This window comes from Cheilinus undulatus, linkage group 10 (assembly GCF_018320785.1).
Source record: "Cheilinus undulatus linkage group 10, ASM1832078v1, whole genome shotgun sequence".
In the NCBI taxonomy this organism is placed as follows: domain Eukaryota; kingdom Metazoa; phylum Chordata; class Actinopteri; order Labriformes; family Labridae; genus Cheilinus; species Cheilinus undulatus.
Genome location: NC_054874.1, coordinates 45,383,041 through 45,405,029, shown reverse-complemented (window position 1 = coordinate 45,405,029; position 21,989 = coordinate 45,383,041). Strand labels below are relative to the sequence as shown.

The following is a 21,989-nucleotide window of genomic DNA, read 5'->3' as shown; positions in this document are numbered from 1 at the left end:
TGACCAAATGGAGATAAAAATGTCAATGGTAAACCGGCAAGCAAAATAATAAAAATGTCTTTATTTATAACTCATTGATGGATTGGGGTACATTTTAGGGGCGGGCCAGTGGTAGTCGAGAGCTGAAAAGGGCCCCCTGAAATCTGATTGGCCACCCCAAAACCCTAAAAATGATTGTCTCTCTCCCTTGTCTTTGTTAACTTTTCATTAAGATGTACTCAGTCATAAAGCATGTCTTAGCTTATCTTATTTTGTGATCAGTGGAAAAAAGTTTGGATACCCCTGGTTCAAAAAAATAATCTGTTTTTGAATTTTTTTATGAACTGGCAGGATGATGAATCCAAGTGAACAAACAAGGCAACATAACCCTACATTATGTTTGAACTAGGGTTGTCAGTATTAATGCATTAATCACAATTAACTATAATAAGAATTAGCACATTTGTTTTTAGTAATCATATGCCTTTATTGCCCCTTTCAGCACACTTTTGTTAAGCCACTGCAGCATCTCCCTAACCTTGTAAAGCAGATGGATATGCCCGTTTCCTTGTTTTACACTGGCGAATCCATCTTGCAAAGCTCCCATCTGAACCGTTTTGGCCTGGTTAGAAAGTGACAGGACCAATCAGTGACGAGGGGCAGTACTTTCAGGTGCAGCAGAGTCGACATAAACAAGCAGCAGCAAGAGCTGGTGCAGTTATGGAAGAAGAGACTAGCATGGATGCTGCTAAAGTGCCAGTTTAATCAGAACTTGACGACATTTCTTCGTTAAAAGAAGAACAAAGAACAGCAGTAAGTTGTTTTCTTTTCAAAAGCAAAAAAAGTCGAGTACTTACATGTCTATAGACGCCATGTTTCGCGATATTCCTCAGTAGCTGCACACATGCAGCTTGATAGCAGCTACGTTACGTGTTTTGTTGCTCTGATTGGCCCGTACAGATGTGACAGACAGAACGTTCATCCAATCACACTCTGAGTTTTTTTCAAATCCTCTGTCTTTTCTCAAACGTTTCCTATTGAAGCTTTCCCAGATGGATGTGTGAAACATCTCCCTGCAGCCATAGTGATCTAAAATATGTCCATCGATGTCTCCTTTCACTTTAAAAAACCTATGTAGAGCTCAGTGGACAAGTCAAAATGGATCTGCACTATTTACTGTTTGTTTGTTTTCTTGCCAATCCATAACAAGTTCCTTTTTTCATGGTTAAGTTCATGTCATAAACTTCTACCTTGTTTTATTTTAAAATAAAAGCAGGTCTTTATCTGAACAGGGAGTCATTTACCCTAAATTGAAGGCCGAATAAAATTAAAAATTAGATTTAAAAAAAATGCAACAAATAGGGGATATTCATTTTAATTAACTATAAAAGTTCTGAGATGAACCCCATAAAATTCCGAAGGCCCATAGGGGGTCGGCAATTTTTTATTTTTTTTGCAACTATTCAGCTATTTAAAAAAACGTAAATATAACATGTAACACACTATCAGAAAGCTCTGATTCTCAGGATTCTGACCACGTAAAAAAAAAAAAATCCAGGATAAATCACAGCAGCCACAATCAGGGGCATAGCACAGAGAGGAAAAAGGGTACCAATCACCCGGGCCCACAGTAGGGAGGGGCCTGCCACAAAAAGTATGTTTCTTTTTATTTTTTTCATAGTAATTTGTATCATTATTGAATCAAAAGCAACTAAATGAATTGGTCAATAGACTGAAATTTCTATCAAATACAATAAAATACAATATGGGGGGCCCATGCTCCTCCCTTAAATGATGTAGTCCAGCGCTGCAAAATAACGCAAGTAATTTTCATATTAAACATATTGCTCATAAATGGGGAAATTATGGTTCAAAAATACATTAAAATGCATAGATATTTGTAAAAATCCATAGATATTTGCTGCTTCGCTAGCTGACTAAGTGGGGCCCTGTGTAATATTCTTTCTGGGGGCTTAAAATGGCTAGCTATGCTACTGGCCACAATTTATGCATTTGTCACACAAAAAAACAAACAAATAAACAATAATAAAAGTGACACAGCTCACTATAAAAGGCACTCCTGTACTCTTCTGATCAGAATATCCCATCAAAACCAGTCCTGCTGCAGCAGAAAGAGACCACGCAATCTAAATCCAGTGAGTTTTTAGTCCAAAAACAGGATTACACCCATAAAGATCCACGGGCTGGTTTTGTATAATTTCAAAGTAATTCAGTGTAATTAAATTGGAATTGAGTCTACTGTATTTGCTGCAACAATGTCTTTTTTCCCAGGCTATTTTTAGCACTACTTTATAGAAAAATGTCTGCCAACCCCAATTCTTTTTGGAGTCTCCAGTTTGAAACACCTGGATTTTTTCTCCCACTTTTCTATTTTCATTCAAACTCTGCGCTGTAACTTTAACTTTAATATCTGTGATTTTATCTTTTTTGTCCTTTTAGGGCTTCAGTACATACAAGCTTATTTATTTGGATACCTTGTTTTACCTGTGAGCTAATTAACCTTTTTACCCTTTAACTTGATTCATTGATACAAATTTCCTATTTCTCTCCGTCTTGCTAAACTGCATACGTGAAGAGCTTCCATGTGTGTTTTTTGTCGTGACGAAACACAATTTGCGTTCGGATAATGCTTCCAAAGTGTAAAGCTGCTGGGTAAAGGTCAACCCAAAGCTTCAGCTGAGGATAACAAGCAGGATAAAAAACTTCTCTGGGCTTTAGAGGGACAAAGGTCACCCAATAACAAGCTGTCAAACCGCCCAGATCTTTGGAGAAGGGTTATTTGTAAGCTGCATAAGGCAACAGTTGAACCAGCTACTGTATCGTTCAGATCCTGGATCAGCCTCGCCCTCCCTCTCAGTGATCTTCTCCTTCATTTTCTCTCTTGCTGCAGACTGGCAGAATAACACAACTCGAGACTTTTAAATACAAAGGAGGATTAACTAACTTAGCTGGTGGTGATGATGACTGCTCAAATCTCATTACTGTTGCTCGAACTGGTGTATAAATTAAAAATAATAATGAAGAATGACACAGGGCAGCTCTGACTTTAGAGGAACACGATGCAGTAGACTCTACAGCAGCAGCATTAAATTTCCAAAGCTCTTTATTGTGCAGATCCAAGTTATAAGAGGGTTTATTTGCTGCTCAGATTTCTTCTCTGCATGTGGGATCAGTAGTTATAAGGTCTCTGAAGCTGGAGAATGAAACTTTAATGATGCACATGCTTAATTTTGAGCCACTCTGGCTTGCAAAAGAGAAGAAAAGCAGCAGAGTAGTTGCAGTTTTTAGGCTTGTTTACCCTGGCCCATTTGCTCATTGACAACCATTGCAATCAAGTCTGGCCAATGCAAAAGAAACAGTCAGTGCATTTACATGCATGCAGAAACGGTTGGATTAACATGTTTGTCCAACTAAAACTGGACTTTAAAATCGATGAAGACACATTAGGATTACTAAAACCAAACGTAATTACATTTCTTTAAGTTGGACTAATGCACCTAAATAATGCAGTTGAAGATTGATGCTCAAAGGTCCCTGCACTGAGCTCTGACACAAAAATCAAAAAGCATATATGCTTTTTCTATCCACTAGAAGCTGGCTGCAGACAGCAGATCTCTGTCAATATATGAGTTGTTAAAATCATCATCCACTACTTTCAGCCATAGCTTTCATTAGAAGAATCACGAAGGGTTCTGGGTGGAGGGTTCTGTTACTCAAATTGAAAGTAATTCTGTGTTGAAGGAAGATCTATTCACGAACTAATTGTACTGACCACATGTAGTCTGAAATGAGCTTTCTGGCATGCTCTCTCCCTGTCTTCCAGCTTTATCAGCTGTCCTATCTAAATAAAAGTAAATAATAATAATAATAATAATACATTTTTTAAAAAGGAAAAAAGGACTGGTTGTAAGTCATCAGGACTTTTGGTGGTGGTGGTGATAGACCAGTTGAGAACCTCTGATATAGTTGATGCTCCTCTCTAAAACTCTACCAACTCAATGAGTCCTTACCTGACCCTGGCTCATTTGTCTTTTCTGTTTCAAACCAAAAAGTCCAAACTTGCCTTACCCAAATCAGGTCTCTGTCACCAGAATCCCTTTAGGGTCACTGTCTGCAGGTTTTTGTTCCTTCTTTGTAGCTAATGAGCTGCTCTCCTTCTGTTTCACCCCTGGAGGAGCCTAATTGATGACCCCTGCTGTACAGGAGGAGCAGTAGGTGGAGAGCAGCAGAAAGGCCTTCCATCTGTGGATAATGGAGAGCCTTTGCTAGCAGCGTTTACAGACAGAAGTAAAAGTGGAGGGTTTATCAAAGACGAGTCTGGAAGTTTGGATGGGGCAAAGAGCAGACAATTAAATAAAATCTCTTTTTGTCTTTCTAGAGCCCTCATTTCAGCAACTTTGTGGATGAGCTGACAGAGTACGAGACCAAGAATGTGCTCGCCGTCCCCATCATGAACGGTAAAGACATGGTGGCTGTAATGATGGCCGTCAACAAGTTGGATGGGCCTCACTTCACCGCCAAGGATGAAGAGGTAATATGTTCTAGAACTCAGTGACCCAACCAACTGAAGCTCAGACTGACAAACATCACTATAATCATTTACAGGATATGTTTTAAAAGCCTCAAAAAGCTACATAACCATGAGCTTCTGTTGCTTTGTGTCAGTTTTGTTCCTACTTGTGAGTAGTCTGATTTATTTCCCAGTTTCATCAGAGGAACAATGAAGTCAATGAATCCTAAAAATATCATTCAAATTCATTGATGTGTGTGAAAACAGAAACACCTGTGAGTCTGCAGAGTGCCAACAGAAACACGTAGCTAGAAAGTAAATGAACAAACAGAAAAAAAGACTTTTTAATCAAGAATAGCTGGTCTCTTATGTGTTTGCTGTCCCTACTAAAAGTATTTAAGCAAGCAAAGATGAATGTGTTACTGTCAAACATTACTTTGACAATGTCAAACACTAATATGTGGAGCAATCAAATCATCTGAGGACATGGTAATTTAATGCTCTAAGGGCCCAATATGATTGATCTAACCAACCACATGTCCAGACAATGTTCCCATAAAGCTAAGGTGGCTTTCACACTCGGGGCCCGGTCTCTGATCCGAGTGCACTTGAACCCAAAGTCCAGTTCATTTGGGTAGTGTGAATGCAAACGAACTGCACCTGGGCACCGGGCCCAGGCCCACTTGGGGAAGTGGTCTCGGGCATGATTCAAGTGGACTCTGGCACCGTTCGGATGAGATGTGAATGTAACCGCGCTTGGATACGGGGCAGAGCGTGGTATCAGCTTTATGACATCATCGTTAAAAACTAAACTTCTTTCCACAGTGTGGCAGTTTGTTCATATTTTTTCTCAATAAAGGGTGAAAATCATCAGAATCCAGCTGATCAACGGTCTGTTGTGACACACCTTACAGATGCACACAGGTTGGAGTCAGTGAGAGAAGATGCAAAGGCAATAAAAGTCTCCTGTCACCTCAAAAACCGCTGTATATATAGAAAATTAGTGAGGAAAGGTAGAAATCTAACTAAACCCTAATTTTATTATTTCTTTTTAAATAAGCATAAATGCAAACCTTTTCCTTGAAAAAGGGGAATTTTTTTTACTATTTTTTTGTTATCAGTATTTAACATAAGATTAAATTAGACCAGTTAATAATTGTGGATACAGTCCATCTTAACGAGTCATGATGCATCATGATGCTAAATGGACTTGTGCTTGTATGACACTTTTCTGGTTATCTGACAGCTTAGAGTCAATATTAACTTATCCCATTCATACAAATTCATACACATTTATAGGCTGGTAGGTCTTGCTCAATGGAAATCCACCCTTGACCTTCCAGTTCAGAAGACCGCCTTTAACCGATCCACAGCTGCCAACGAAGCGGATCATGATGATTTAAAGGGGACTTGTTATGCAAAAATCACTTTTTTAGGCTTTTCTAACAAAAAGCCTGTCCAAAAGCCCCTCTCGTACTAGAACAGCCATGTTAGTAACCGTGGGAGAAAACGCACAGCCGATGGCGGTGGAGGCCGCCTAGTGATGTCAGAGTATGCAAATTAGATGAGTGAATTTACACCCATTTCAAACTTTGGGTCATACTGAAGATTTTTCTCATTTACAGTATGCCTTTATCTCTAACCACTTTCAAGCTACAGCCTTTTGAAATCTTGATATCAAAATTGAGTATTTTCTTGAAAAAAATCTGGTGCCCAAAGTGTTAAAAGGGTAAAATATGTCCCATTGAAGGACAGGTGTGATGTTGGTTTTTGCTGTTACTGTATAAAGTACCACCAGTTGTTTGCATGGATGGTGCCTTTTAAAAAATCTGTCTCCTACTGGAGAATAAATAGATTACCACGCAGACGGCACCAATACATTTCTTTGTTAGAAGCAGTCATGTTTGCACACTTATTTGTGTAACTATTTGGTCAGAGGAAGATTAAAAACTTCAAACCAGTGTGTAACATCTGACCAGGATGAAATAACAGGATGTGGTTAACATATCCTACAATTTAAGATCATAAAATGTCTTTTTAAAGTCTTATTTTTTCTGGGTAGAGGCCTTAAATTTTAGATGGCACTCTGACCGAGACTTGTTTACAGTGATCACATAAAACTTAATATATGGCCGCTTTTATGGCAGCATATTACTCACTAAAGAGGATGGAAGAATGCATGCTGAAAGAAAGGCTTCAAGGTGAAAAATAAAAGGAAGATCGTGGTGAAAAATTAAGAGGCAGCTAGCAAGATATGCAAGAATCCATCAATCAATAAAAATGAAAAAAAAAAGAAAAAAAAAACAAAGCCATGGATTCCAATTTTAATCCTAAAACTACTGGCCTGGTGCAAAACTAAAATTAACTTTTTCTGTGTTTTGTCTTAAAAAGTCTTTGATTTGATTGCAAAAAGTGTGCAGCAACTCTCCAGTAAGTTTGGATTTGTCTTGGTTTGTGTCGCAGCCTTCTTTTGTTTCCCTGCCTGTTGTACAATCACCAAAACTCAGCTGTCATGTCACTATAGCAGTCTTAATCCCCCTAAATCACAGCTAACACTTCTGATCCTCTGAATTTGTACAAGCTGAAGGGGGAACATTTTTCAGCCAAGAGAAACCTGTCAGAAACCATTTGGAGAGAGGGGGATTTCCAGTGGGGGCAGAGAGTTGGCCACTGCAGTGAGAGAGTCACAAGAAAAGGATAAACTGAAAAAAATTACTGCCAAAACAATAAAAATGTGTTATGAAATGTTATTGCAAAGGCAGTCAGACGTGAAAGACTGCAAAATCATTACCAAATCAGAGTATTTGTTTAACTGGCATGACATGAATCACTTGATATGGACCTCTACCTTAGCAGCAGGTTTCACCTCACCTGAAATTTTCATATGTATCTAACTGTAGTGCACCAGTATGAGTGATCTGTTTTATTGTGGTCTACAGTCATACGCATATGTTTTAGGATTGTAGGGCACTAAGGATTCATCACAGATATATATAATGGTGGTTTTGCTTGACTTTTGGACAAAGAACTATAATACTACTGACAGTTGAGTGTGGAATATTTAGGATCGAGGAAATTTCACCACTGGACTTGTTGCACAGGTGGCATCCTATCACAGTACCACGCTGGAATTCACTGAGCTCCTGAGAGCGAGCCATTCTTTCACAAATGTTTGTAGAAACAGTCTGCATGCCTAGGTGTTTGATTTTATACACCTGTGGCCATGGAAGTGATTGGAACACCTGATTTCAATTATTTGAATGGGTGAGTGAATACTTTTAGCAATCTAGTATATCACTAGAAGAACCTAAACGTATCATGTTTTCTTCCAGAACTTAAGCAAGTACCTGAACTTCGCCAACCTGTTCCTGAGAGTTTTCCACCTGAGCTACCTGCACAACTGTGAGACCAGGAGGGGACAGGTGAGGCTGCTGTCATGATCCAGATTTTGATTTGTTTAATTTCTTAGTTTCTCTGGTGTGTCCTATAGATCTTGTGTTTCTGTGGTTGTGTGCGTTTTGTTAGTTCTGTGTGTCATGTTTCTAGTGTTTTGTTGGTTCTCTTTGTGTTTTATTATTTCTTTTATCATTTCTAGTGTGGGTTGGTTTATATTCTTCTTTTTGAGGTCTTACTTTGTAGTCTCCTATAGTTCAGATTTTTGACTTCCTTTGTATTTCTTTTCATAGTTTTAGCTCTCAATGTTGTGGGTTTTTTTGTGTTATATGTTTTGTGTGATAAAGTTTTTCCCCAGGTCTTAAATTCCAGTATTTAGTGTGTTATTTTGTAATCCTTGTCCCTCCCTGTGTTTGCATGTTTTTCCTTGTTCTCATGAGTTTCCTGTTTTATTTTGTAGTCATTTTCCTTTGTTCCAGTTTTCTAAGTTTCCTTCCACTGTGATTGTCCTCACCAGTTTCACCTGTGCCTAGTTTGTCAGACCTGCCCCCCTCTCTGTAATCACTCCTGATGTATTTAGGTTCTGTTTTCTCCCTGTCCTTTGTCAGACCGTCGTGTCTTTCCCTGAGTTGCTCCTAGTGTGTTTTTTAGTGATTCTCCTGCGACTTTTTGGAGTTTATATTATGTTTCTTGTGGATTGAGTTTATTTTTTGGTGGAAGTTCTCCTTGTGGGTCCTAAGTTGATTTTTCTTTAAGTTGGGCTTTTTTCATTTAGGGGTTTTGGCCATTTTGTTTGTTTAATTAAATCATTTGAGTTTTTCAGAGTTTGGGTCCTTCTCTTTTGTTTTTCAGTTTTTGCCAAACCTGACAACTGCAGAGCATGCAAACTTCTTAAACTCCTTTCTTTAATGTCTATATCAGCATTTTCTCTTCAAAGATTCAACTAGAGTTTATTTTCAGGGCATCTTAAAGTGTCCCCCAACTGATCTCTTTTTATTTTAGATTTGATGCTTTTTAAGTTTGTTTTTTAAGGTTTCTGATCCACATTTTTCATTTCTAATGACGTCAGTATGAGGTTCAAAGGAGTACAAAAATAGAGACGGAAAGAGAGTCGTGCAATCAACCAAGGCCAGCCGTTATAATGAAGTAGACTCCTTTTTATTCAGGTAAAATCTCTTGATCTGCTCTGTGCATGAACTCATTAGCGCACATTTAGTGCATTTGTTCTGTGCATGAACCCGCCAAGTTAGAGCAAGTCCTTTACTGTGAATGCTGCTGACCTTTGTGCAGATGGTGGTACCAAGACTGTTTGAAAAGGTGAGTCTTGGTCCATACTTTTTCTGACTCTGGTGCAGTTTGTTTGATGTGAGACCTCAACTGTACCCAACTGGAAGCATTGAAATATTTTGGATTAAAGCTACTGTACCCAGTCTAACATTTGGTCAACACCACTGGCCTACCTAACAGATCTTCAGAAACAATTTTTGGAGGATTAGCAGGTCATGGTTTAGCAGGATCCTGCAAAAAAATCTGGCTAAATAGAGAGCATCTTCTTCATACATTACCCTTTTTGGCCCTTTTCTAAATGTTTCTGTGTGAGCAGATTTGAGGTAATTATAAGGCCATGATTCAGACCAGACCAAGCCAACTGTAAAAACGCCCTCCGTGTTTTCTTCTCCGTCGTCCAGGTGCTGCTGTGGTCGGCCAGCAAGGTGTTCGAAGAGCTGACGGACATAGAGAGGCAGTTCCACAAAGCCCTGTACACAGTCCGGGCTTTCCTCAACTGTGACCGCTACTCTGTGGGTCTGTTGGACATGACCAAAACCAAGGTGGGTAACCATAGATACACAGCCAGAGTCAGGGATGAGCTGACACACAAACAAAACAATTAATAAAGAGGTCAGTGAGCAGAACCGCCATCCACTGTTTGCAGATCCCTATCTGTGCTGCACTGTATTAGACTGTCACGTTCCAATTTTTCACTGAGGAGTCTCTGAAAGGAGGAATTGGTTGCTTTTTTTCAAATACATGGTCCATTTTTATGTGGTTTTTTTTCATATTTTGGTTTCTAAATGAGAAAAATTTTCATAGTGTTTTGAACGACTTTAAATTCCCCCAGCTGTCAGGGTTTATTGTAATCTTTTGGGGCAAAATATGAACTCAAATGCATGTTTTTGTCTGTGAAAATCCCAGTTTGTTGTAGAGAGTCTTTACAACTTTTTACGTTGAACAGACAGAAAAATCCCTACAGGGGAGTTTCAATGCCCAAAACACTTGGGACGTGCTCCAAAAGCATTTTAAACCGTCCACATTAAGGACACAGACTGTTTTTTTGTGTGCTAATTTCAATACAACATCACTACTAGTGTTTTAAAGGGATATTTCTGTATTTTTGAAGTTTGGTTGTGTAAGGTACTTGGCAAAGTAGTGTCATCAGCCTTCAATGTCTTTGGTGAGCAATGACGCTCTAAGAAGACCGGCAAGTCATTCTGGCAGGAGTAGGCTATGCACAATAGCAGATGGGTACATCTTCGCTTAATTAGCGAGTTGTAGTTCAAATTGGGCTTAAACAACATTGGCTCAAATGTCTGCTACATTGAGCATTTTAGAGGCGTTTTATTTTGAACACAGAAAGCCTTTGTGTTTGGCACTATTTTGCAATGCAAGCTTCAGCTATGTGCTCTTCTGCCTCAGCGCATCCGATCAGCTCAGATAGAGAAAGCGCACTTTTAGAAATGTGTTTTCAAGAAAAATGGGAAAGAGGATAGGAACCTTGCCAGTCTCAACTCCTCAGGCAGATTATTTCAGATAGTAGGGGCCCTGACTGCAAAGGCCTGGTCTCCTTTGGTCCTCAGCCTGGAAGGTGGAACAGTGAGCAGACCCTTTGCTGAGGACCTCAGGGTTCAACGAGCTAAAAGAGACCAGAAAGTGATTTAAAAGTGATCGTTAAAATTTCAAAACCATTTTTACAATTAACTAGACGGCTAACACAGGAGTAATATGGTCTCTCTCTTAGATTAGATTATGTTTTGACAGACACGAGTAGAGAGAACTACAGTGGTCTAGTAGGGATAAAATTGAGGTGTGTATTATTGTTTCAAGGTGAATTTTCAGAAGCAGGTGACTAATCTAATGCAAATGCCCTGGGGAAGAGGAAATTCCATTTTTGTTTTTTGGACATACCACACAGACAAAGGCCAGGAAAATACAAAAATCTGGACAAACAGGATCACATAGAAACAATAGAGAGAAGTCAGAGTGAGGGGTTATACACAAATGAGCAGCCCCCAGTACCTTAATGGCACATCCACAGTGCACCTCTTCAGGTACCAGAACAATTTCTGTAACTTTTTGTCTGCACTGGGACAAGCAAGAAAAGTGAACAGTCACCACACAAAAATGTCCTTATGGAGTCTCCTAACCAGGGCAGTGGCAGTGTTTGGAGCAGAACTAACCTGTTTCAATAGCTTCAAAAGAGTTGGGTACGGGAGGTGTATCTTTACACAAAAAAAAAAAAAAATTGCATGCAGGGTTATGTCAGGTCCACGAACCAGGACTCAGGCAGGTGCAGCTGCAACTGTCAACCGAGCCCCTACAGACTATAACCTTGCAGAGCAGATTGATTTTCTGGTCTGTCAGCAGACAAATACATCTTGGGTCCCATCCACACGGAGACAATAGCGATTTATTGCCGTTCCATTTTGAAAAAGTTTTCTGTAAAAACGGGATCGTTTCAGGAAATATCTGCTTAAGGACGGAACCACTGAAAATGACTAGAAACGCTGTAATGCATATGCCAAGCCTGTACGTGGCGATGTATTGCTGCCATGGAAATGCACCAAAAGAGAGAAGAAGATTGCAGAAAACTGACACAAACTTTCTTCTTGTTGCTCTTCTGGTTGTTCTCCGCGCTGGATTCAAGAACATCTGGTGTATGCATTTTGCGGTGGTGGTAAAGGAGCATCACATTTTGCTTTACAAGCCATAACAAGCTCAGTAGCTTCTGCAGCACGAATACAACCCTGTAATTCGCCATTGTTGTTTGTCCATCAAGCTGACTTTACTAGTGGAGCTGCACACGCATCCAATCTAATTCTGTCTTGTCACTCTGATTGGCCCGTCATGAATGTGACAGACAGAACTTTTGTCCAATCACCTTCCAAGAATTTTGTGAAAAGTTCTGCCCTTTCTAAACACATTCTATGGGAGCTTTCCCAGATGAATGTGAAATTTATTCATGCAAAAGATATTTGAAACAGTTTCTCTTGCCTGTCAGGTTATACAGACCAAGCCACTGCTGCTCCTGACTGCCAGTAAACATCTACAAAATTTAAATAGAGTTCATCCGTCATCATGTGCAGTTTTTCCACATTCTCATCCTAAAAAGCTTCTGATGAGATCTGTTTCTGTGTTTTTTCTCCTCATCTTTTGGGAGGAGATATTTTAGGAATCTCCTTTGGGTGTTTCTTTCGTCTCATCGTTCTGATATCTCTGTCTCGATCTACTCATCTTTTGTCTCAGTACCATGGATCAGTAAAAGAAGTAATACCTTAAATAATCACACAATCTTGGTGTATTTGTCATAACTAAGGTATTGCCATAAACAATACCTATTGGCTCTGAATGTCACCTAATTACACGCAGCTGCCAGTTGATTCCTAACACCTGCTGTGTGAGAACAAACACATGTTGTCTGCCTGCACAGATGGCCGTCTGGTTACAAACTCTGGATTTCATGAATAAAGCACTTAAAGAATCAACAAAACTAGTAGCTCTGCGCAGAGACTGCATTATGGAAACAGCAGAAAATATTACACACTCAATAAAGGCTGCTTGCATTAGCATATTTCAGGCAGAACTGTGCTGTTGGCTGCATCTACAGTATGATTTCATTTAAATACATAAGCATATACAGTCTTTAACTTTGTTTCTCTGTCTGCGTGTGTGTGTGTGTGTGTGTGTGTAGGAGTTCTTTGACCTTTGGCCAGTTCTGATGGGAGAAGTTCCTCCATATGATGGACCCAAAACTCCTGATGGAAGGGTGAGGATTATTCATCAAAAAGTACAGTTATTTGGGGTGCAAGTGGCCGAGTGGTTAAGGTGCACCCCATGTACGCAGACGGCCAGGGTTCGAATCCAGCCTGACGCCCTTTACCGCATGTCTCTCCCCTGCTCTTTCCCCTGTTTCCGACTCTATCCACTATCCTCCTCTATTAATAAAGGTGCAAAAATGCCCACGTTTAAAAAAAGGACAGTTATTTGGTATTTAAAATGATGGATTCATTATGTCAGGACTTCCATCTGTACCTATCAGCAATCATCCTCCCATAAAAGCTCTGTGCCTCTGAGAATGGATCATTTTCTTTGGTTGAACCTGTTTAGCCCTAGCCTCTTTTATTAGTCTACTGCTTAACATTTACAGCCCATTTTTAAATGAGTATAACTCTTTAACTACAAGTTCTATTTGAATGATCAAGGTACAATCATGAAGAGGGCACTTGTGAATTTGGTTCAGAAGTGAAAATATGTGTAAATATGTTACTGGATCAGAGAGAATCAAGTTGGCAAATGAAAAAAAAAACATTTTTTTTTCTAATTTATTTTGTATTTTTAGCATATGTAGCCCATGGAAATAATGCAGTTGAAGTCCAAAAATCTCCAGTAGGCCAAAGCACTACATATTTTTAAAATGACCTCTTTCAACTTTCATGCCACCAGAGGGTTATTAGGACAAAATAAGAGAGATTTTAGTAAAAAAATATCCGGGCAAAATCCCCTCTTTTGTCATTTGGGCCCAATTTGACACCATCTCTGCCATTTGAAAAATCTCAGGTATCAAGCTTTTTTTTATTTACTCATGTACCATAGGTGGTCACCGCATCACGGAATTTTTTATTTTTTCTATTCATCCAGAACTCCATATAGTTCCCTTTCAAAGAAAGTCTTACGAAGGAACTAAAGTTTGACACCAAGAGGAGCAGATTTATCATCAATGGCACAAAATCAACACAAAATAAAGTGCAGAAAACTAAAAGAAACTGTTGAAACAAATGCAAACTGCACAAACATGACTAGAATTTTCAGCAGATGCTGGGCTTTCAAATGAGACTATGTTTGTGTCTGTAGTACCAGGCACCATCCCATAGGGGGCGGAAGTGTCTGGCTAAGTAGCACTACGGCCACTTTGATATGTGGTCATTGATTTGAATCCTTTTTGAGTCGGATGTGGTGTAAGAAAAAATGGTTTATTTGAGCTTGTAGCTGAGCTTCTTCTGTTTAATTTGAAGTGTAACATGATTATATTTGTGCAACAATAGAGTGCACGGAGCAAGTTTGTTTGGATCAAGGCAAACCGGAAAAATATTTGTGTTTTCTTCAAAATGTATTTTATTTTTAGCCTCTAGCAGTGAACTCAGTCCCTAGTCACACGGTTAAATCCCTGTACTGAAGCAAGCCAGTACGGTGACAGCAGAGGGATTTGACTTCAATAGCCGCCCAATCACACACATCCTTGCTCCAAACTGGCCAGCTGTGCTCATGCTAGGCTTTGACCCATAAGTTAAAACAAATACATAATATTATAAAAACCAGCTGAAAGTGGGCACCTCCATAGCAGTCAGACTTACATAAATGAGTTTTTACCCAGTGCATTTATGCTGTGAGAAAGGCAGTAGTCCGGGGAAATGACCTAATAACCAAAGCTTGTCTTAACTGTGCATGTAATCATACTGACACTCTAACTCCTGCTAGTGCTTTTACTTCTACTGTTACAGCTCTGCATGTGTCCTGCATTTCCCTGATACACACTGCTGTAATTGCCTATCATTGTGTTTCCCTTAGGAAATAGTCTTTTACAAGCTGATTGATTACATCTTACACGGCAAAGAGGACATCAAAGTCATACCGTAAGTAAGAGATCTGCAGTCTCACTCTGAAGCCTTGACTTTGGCTTTTTTGGGTGCTAACATTTTGGTTTTCTTCAGTCAGAAGTGACCATGATTGCATGATTTGAGGAGTGTTTCACATTTTTCTGATTCATATCTAACGGCTAAGGATGCTAAATAATCCTGAAAGCATTCACTAGTATTAGAATCAAGTATTTCATGCAAATGCTTCAGGGAGATTTTAGTGTATTCACTCAATTTAACCAATGCTTACAGACACATTTAAGGTGTTTAGAGAAAGATTATCAGAGATTAGGCCATCAGAATGTAATGCTGTCTTTTGTCCCTTTCAAACCAATGATGACATCTACGGTTCTCTGAAATATGTCTACTAAGTGTGTATAGTTTACTGAATAACATCTGAGGTCAGCTCTGCTATGCAGTCCTTTTTATTTATGAATGCAGTGACATTCTGATCTTGTGTTTTTCTGCTCTTGTAAACAGTAATGACTTCTGTTCAAACATTTCCCTACATAATTATCTCACAAATGCTTACTGAAAGATGTTATTTGTGTCCGCTGGTTTATAGCATCACATTTATTCCCTGTGGCAGGGTCAAATTCATATCAACATTAAGTAGAGGAAGAATGATGTACATTTGTTTAACTTGCTGTTGTGGTTTAAAATTATAATCATAAAAATGTAATATCCAGTCTGTGTTGATGTGCTTCTCTTCAGGAATCCTCCAGCAGATCACTGGGTCCTGTGCACTGGTTTGCCAACCTATGTGGCAGAGACCGGACTGGTAAGTGTCACTTTAATTTTTTAAAATATTTTGATAAAAATCTCCTGCAATGTTTTGAAATTAGCTTAACTGCCAGAAACCATGTTATATCGAATGAACATTCTCCCACCCTGTTATGACCATACTATCTTTAATATTAATACCACACCATTGATTATTTTCTAAAGATGCTTTCTGGTCTTTTAAACCTCCCTAAAGGATATGTTAGGGGAGAAAAGCTAGATAGGAGTTGGGAATGAAATGTGGCAAAAGTGTGGTGAAACCCTCTCTTTCTCAATGATAATTAAATAAAATATTTAATGTAACATGAGTGATTGCGTAAATATTCACCTCGTTCAGGTCAGTATTCAGCAGAGTCACCTTTGGCTGCAATATAGTGTGCAGCAAGAAAGATGCAATCTTGAGTTATATCTTGGACTTGTAGTGTTTTTCACAATCAAGCTGACAACATATGGTGAAACCTGTGAAAACAAAGAAGATGGATTGTCCAGGACTCCTTTGAGAGAAAGAATGGGAAACTTCCATCAAGAAAAATCCAAAAAGGTGAAAAAGAAGACCTCAGTCTCAACTACAACTCCTGGCTAGCTTTAAAGCTAACAGCAACTGCCAGTAACTGCAGAGGAACACTGCCTGATCAACAGGAGACTACTGGATGCTACCTACTGAGATAGCATGGGGCGGCGCGTACGAACACAGCGGCCCAGCGCTCCATCACTGGCAGCAAAACAAAGCCGTACACTTACACCAGAAGTGACAGCGTGCCCACGGAGTTCACATCTTTCCTGACAGAGATTATCTGGTAAACGGGGCGCTTGGAGACTGAAAGGGGGAGGACACGGAGCAGCACGACACCTACAGCCAGTGGAGAGGAGGCAGAGACGGCGTTGTGTGAGACGGTGGAAGCGGGGCAAATAAGCCAGGCTGCAGTCTAGGCTAAGAGCGACCCCACATAAACCTGCCCTACCAAGCATCTTTCTCCCGGGTGCTCGCTCCCTCGCCAGCAGGATGGATAACATGAGGCTTCTAATCACCCCTTGGACGACTGTGTTTTCTGCTACAGAGGAGACTTCCAAACATAATTTTGTTGTGTTTTTACAATGCAGTGAAAATAAACAACTATCTATCAATCACATCACTGAGTCTGTGTGGACAGGTCTTCATCAGGCTTGCACATCTGGACACAGCAATTTTACTCCATTCTTCTTTGCAAAACTGCTCAAGCTTTGTCAGGTTGCACAGGGATCAGGTATAAAAGCCCTTTTCAAATACAGGAAAATAAAATCTTCTCCCATGCCGTAGTTCTTTTGCAGACTCAACAAGATTGTCCTTCAGGATGTTCCTATATTTCAACATTCATTTTACACTCTACCTTTACAAGCCTTCCAGAGCTGACTGCCAAGAAGCATCCCCACAGCTTGACGCTGCCATCACTGTACTTCACAGTGGAGGTGGTGAGTTTGTGCTGATGTGCAGTGTTTAGTGTCTTGTCTGATGGCCAGAAAGCACTGTTTTGGTTTTATCAGGCCAAAGAACTTTCTCCTACTTGACCATGGAGACTCCCACATGCCTTTTGGTGAGCTCTAGTCCAGGATTAATCTGAGTTTTCTTCATCAGTGGCTTTCTCTTTGCCACTCTCCCATAAAACTTTGACTGGCGAAGAACCCTGGCAACAGTTGTTGACCCATCTCAGTTATATGTGTCTTGGTGGCCTCTCTCACTAGTCGCCTTCTTGCATGGTCACCCAGTTTGTGAGGATGGCCTGATGTAGGCAGACTTACAAATGTGACAGATTCCTTCTGTTTCTTCATGATGGATTCAACTGGACTCTGGGGAATGTTCAGGGCCTTGGAATTTTTTTGGATCCATCTCCTGACTTATACTTTTCAATAACCTTTTCTCTGAGTTGCTTGGAGTGTTCTTTTGTCTTCATGGGGTAATGGTAGCCAGGAATACTGATTAACCAGTGACTGGACCTTCCAGACAAAGGTGTCTTTTCACTTAAAACACATTGACATCTTTATATATTTGTATTCCATTTAAATCACTTTGCAGTTATCTGTTTTCACTTAAAATTTAAGCTTGTTTTGTTTTGTTTCGTTTTTTTTTTTTTTTGTCATTAAAAGCCAAATTTTATTGACCATGATTAAATTATGAAATCATTAAAAGGGTAAAAAAATCTGAGTGAGTAAATACTTTTCTTGGCACTTTTTTTTTTTTTTGTTTGCTCACCTCCATTAAAGGCTCACTAATACAAATCATCAAACTTTTGTTTCTACACCTTCAAAATAAAAGCACAATAATTCTTAATTAACTGTTCAGCAGAGGCAGTGAGGACGTTAAATGTTTCTTATGCGCAGTGTCATGCAATATGTAATTAATTGTGTTATTTGGACACGCTGTAGGTTAAGAACTGCAACCAGCAAACCCCTCTCAGCTGATCTGAGAGGGCACTGAAGGAGGGACTTTAAATAAGTTTTAAAAACCAGCCAGTGTAGCTTTACCAATACTATTCCTGTTGGTCAAAACTCTCCTGATTCCTCAGAAACTTTTCAGCTGAGCAGGAGTCCAAGTAAACCTAGTGTCCTTTAACGCATCTTTATTACAAAAAACTTCACAGGAGGCAGCGGGTGGAGCAGAACGCCATTAGGCCTTATTACACAGTTGTCAGTGCGCACACACTTGTGGAAATGAAAAGTGCTCAGCCTCATGCTGCTGTGATGTATAATTGTAATTTCTGAGGCTGTTGTAATTAATCACACCGTGCCTTCCCCAAAACAGCTGAGCCTGCTGTCGCTCATCTATCTATCTATCCATCCCTCCCTCCGCCTCCTCCTGTCAATCCTCCTCCTGTCCCGTCCTTTTATCGTCTTTACCTCTCGCTATTTTTCAACTTTAACATGATCTTTCCATCCAAATCGTCTCCTTTTTTCTTTTCTTCTACATCCTGTAAAAGGTGAAAGCTTCATTTCTGCACACAGGCACCTTTTCATAAATTAGAGGGAGAAGGACATGTGAGATTGACACTAATGGTTCTGGATGTGACACCGGGGGTTCTGAATGGATTCACAGTGAGGCAATAAAACTTCCTGTCAAGTCCTGAAGATGACATATGAGCACCCAAACCCAAAAAGCTGAAGCTGGAGATTTCCATGTGAGCACTAGAGAGAAAAAGATGTCTTCCCTCAGGTGTTCCATCTGAAGTGGCTGAATGTCTCATTTTGATCATGCAAACCCCTACAGATAATGGATTAAATTTCTCGTTAAATATTTGTGTTTCTCTTTTAAACAAATATGTCTAATGACATGTCATCATCCTCAACAAAGATTTTCTAAATATACAACATTCAGAAACTTTCTGGAACCATGGGTTTGATAAAGATAGTCTCCTTTTGTTTCAATGAATGACTGAAAAAAAAAAAAAGTGCAGACACTCTAAAAACCACCCCAGGACTTCAATCATAGTTTCTGACAAAAGCTCACAGGAAATAGAGAGCACTTTCCCAATTGCACAAATTCATATGCAAAATTTTCAGTCTTGTATTTGGGCAATTGAGCCAGCGTGCAGGAGCTTGCTTATAGTCAAAAACAAGCAACTACCCAACATCACGCGCCTATGACTTCTGCTTTTGTTGCCAAACAGGTAACGATAGCTCCCCCCCATCTGCTTTCAAAACTCTCTCTTCAGACTTTCTCTGTCTTTCTTTTCGTGTGTACTCTTTGCAGTCCCCTTTGAATTGCAACATTTGCACCAGAAGTCATAGCTTTATTTGTTTTGAAGTGGGCCTTGTAAGTCATGTTAGGGGAGGTAGTATCAATGTTGTCACTACCTGGAGCTTACATGTACGGAGCCTGGCGATGCTGTTGGGCTGTGATGGTTATGTGTCAGGGTAGGTAAGATAAAGGAAGAATCTGCGTTGGCATGGTGAAGCTAGCATGGATGGGGACGGGTCTGGGACACCACTGTTCAATCCTCTGGAGGACCACTGAACAGAGATGTACACAAGTAATTTTTTGCAAGTCCAAGTCAAGTCTCAAGTCTTTGGTCACGAGTCCAAGTCAAGTCTCAAGTCTCCATTGGTTGTAATGAGCATTCTATGATCTACCTCTGACATCCAGTCTGCTTTGACCACTGCATTCTTCTATCTAAAGAATCTAAATCCTGTACTGTGTTATCACCATCAGTAGGGTGGGGTACTGTCTGTGGCCGGCTCGCCATGGTGTGCACATGTGTACACTTACATATGAACAGGGCTTGACATTAACTTTTTTTACACCAGCCACTGTGACTAATGGCTACTAGCCACTCAGTGTTTCCACTAGCCACAGTTCTCTTATCCATCTGTCGCTGTTTCTCGCTGCCAAATAATATTTCAACATTGTGCACACCCCTGCCTCATGCGGGTGACAGAGACACACACAGCTGGAGCACACGCACAAACAGCGCTGACACTGATCCTCCGTGGTCAGACAGGAGCTTTAATGCAGGAGAAAAAAGTTGAGGTGTTCTGAAACTTTTGCCCTCAACAGACTGAAGCCTGAAGTCTGCACTACCAACACGTTAGCGTACGTTTCAGAGTAGGAATGTGTGTAAGCATGGGGTTTGTGTATCATTGTTATGTAGCATGAAAGAAGATGAGGGAGAGAGGAGAGCGGCTGTTGGTGCTGCGTAAAAGATGCAGGGACTGTCTAACAGAAGGGGAGGAAAGGAAAAAAGAGTGACAGGGGGAAAAGAGATCATGATGGAAATATTAGAAACTAAAGATTGTGCACAAGTCTCAAATCACGAGTCCGAGTTGAGTCTCGAGTCTTTTGCGCACGAGTCTCAAATCAAGTCTCAAGTCACTGATGTGTGTGACTTAGGTGCGACTCCAGTGCAAGTCACAGACTTGACTCCCCATCTCTACTACTGAATGAAACACATGCCAAAGGAGCACCCTGGTGAAGTTCTGGCTTTTTGCTGCCTATTATTCTGCACAGATGACTAGCTGGGGCTGACATGAAGGGCATAACTTGGTTTAGGAATGTTTTCACTGAGCCCTTATGCTTTCAGACTGGTGATGTCTGGTGTTAATTTCAGAATTATTTATACTAAAATCACTGTTTAAAATTTGCTTTTACACCAACACTCTTCTAACATCCTTTTATTTCTTCTTTGTGAATCAGATCTGCAACATAATGAATGCTGCTGAGGACGAGTTTTTCAACTTTCAGGTAAGATGGTGGCCTTTTTTCTTTCTTTTTAAAAATTCATGACCACATGTACAAAAGTCAGCATGCAACAAAAATTGAATAAAATTAGAACAACAAAAAACACTCACTATCAGTATACTCACACCCACATGTTTACTACTGTCTATACAATAAATAAAGGACCTTTAACAACAAATATAAAAATTGATAAAATCATAGAATAGTACTAATACAATGATGAAAACACACCTCTAATTTTAGTTCATTGATGTATGTATTTTTGCATACACAAACCTGCATACAAATAAATGTTAATTTAAACAAACCAAGTCTGGCTGCAGACTTTTGAAATCAAATCAGATTAAACTTACGTTTAGGGTAAGGTTTAAGATGATGGCTAAAAACTCTGACCTACCAAACCTACAGTGTTGAATAAAGCCAAGTAACAGTCTGTTTACTTGAAAAAAAAAAAAAAAGCTTGTTTTCCATGGAAACATTCCAATGCAGCCAGAGTAGCTTATGTAGCTAACATAGCTAGGTAGCTAATTAGACTAAACAAACAAAGCAGAAATGCAGATCAGCAGTACTGCCATAAAACTGCTGTTAAATGAACACCTCTTTGACAGTGTCAATAAAACAAGACACTATTAAATTGGTAAAAGCAGATTTAATGGCAGAGCTGTTTCATTGGTCACATTAGATTTTAAAAGTGTAACTAATAAAATGTCAGGAGGTTACATTAGCATGAATCCTTTCATAGCTGCTTTTATTTAAGCAGCCCAAATATGATCCCCAATAACCAATACTGCATTAAGATATAAATGATATCTTCTACATTTATTTTTTACCAGGACAGAAACCATTAAAAATATCTTTATGTACTCTAACACCAGTTGTTTCTGTCTGATAAGAGATCCATTATCTGTAATCAGATTCTTTGTAAAGTAAAAGCAGACATAAGCATTCTTCAGTCAGATTACAGTAATTGCATTAGGTCTGAGCTTTTTCTCTGGAATGATCTGAATGAAAGAGATAGAAGAGTATATGTTAGATTAATGTATTAAATAGCTATCTCTGCTATAAAACGTGCCATAGGAGCCCACCAGGGAACAATCAGAAGAACGACTCTGCCATATAGTCCTAATTGAATAAATGGTATGTCCCTCATTCACTGCTCTCCTTGGTTTAAATTAGTTTCCTGAGGGCT

At 39.6% G+C, this 21,989-nt stretch overlaps 1 protein-coding gene across 4 annotated transcripts in view; it reads left to right on the top strand.

Moving 5' to 3' along the window:
* pde6a (phosphodiesterase 6A, cGMP-specific, rod, alpha) overlaps positions 1 to 21,989 on the top strand; it is a 106,140-nt gene that overhangs the window by 11,348 nt on the left and 72,803 nt on the right. For all 4 annotated transcript variants that reach the window (XM_041797478.1, XM_041797480.1, XM_041797479.1 and 1 more), the window contains exons 4-10: positions 4,379 to 4,531; positions 7,843 to 7,932; positions 9,592 to 9,732; positions 12,870 to 12,944; positions 14,744 to 14,808; positions 15,526 to 15,592; positions 20,756 to 20,803. In XM_041797478.1, coding sequence (XP_041653412.1) covers positions 4,379 to 4,531; positions 7,843 to 7,932; positions 9,592 to 9,732; positions 12,870 to 12,944; positions 14,744 to 14,808; positions 15,526 to 15,592; positions 20,756 to 20,803 — 639 coding nt within the window. The remainder of the gene's footprint in view (positions 1 to 4,378; positions 4,532 to 7,842; positions 7,933 to 9,591; positions 9,733 to 12,869; positions 12,945 to 14,743; positions 14,809 to 15,525; positions 15,593 to 20,755; positions 20,804 to 21,989) is intronic.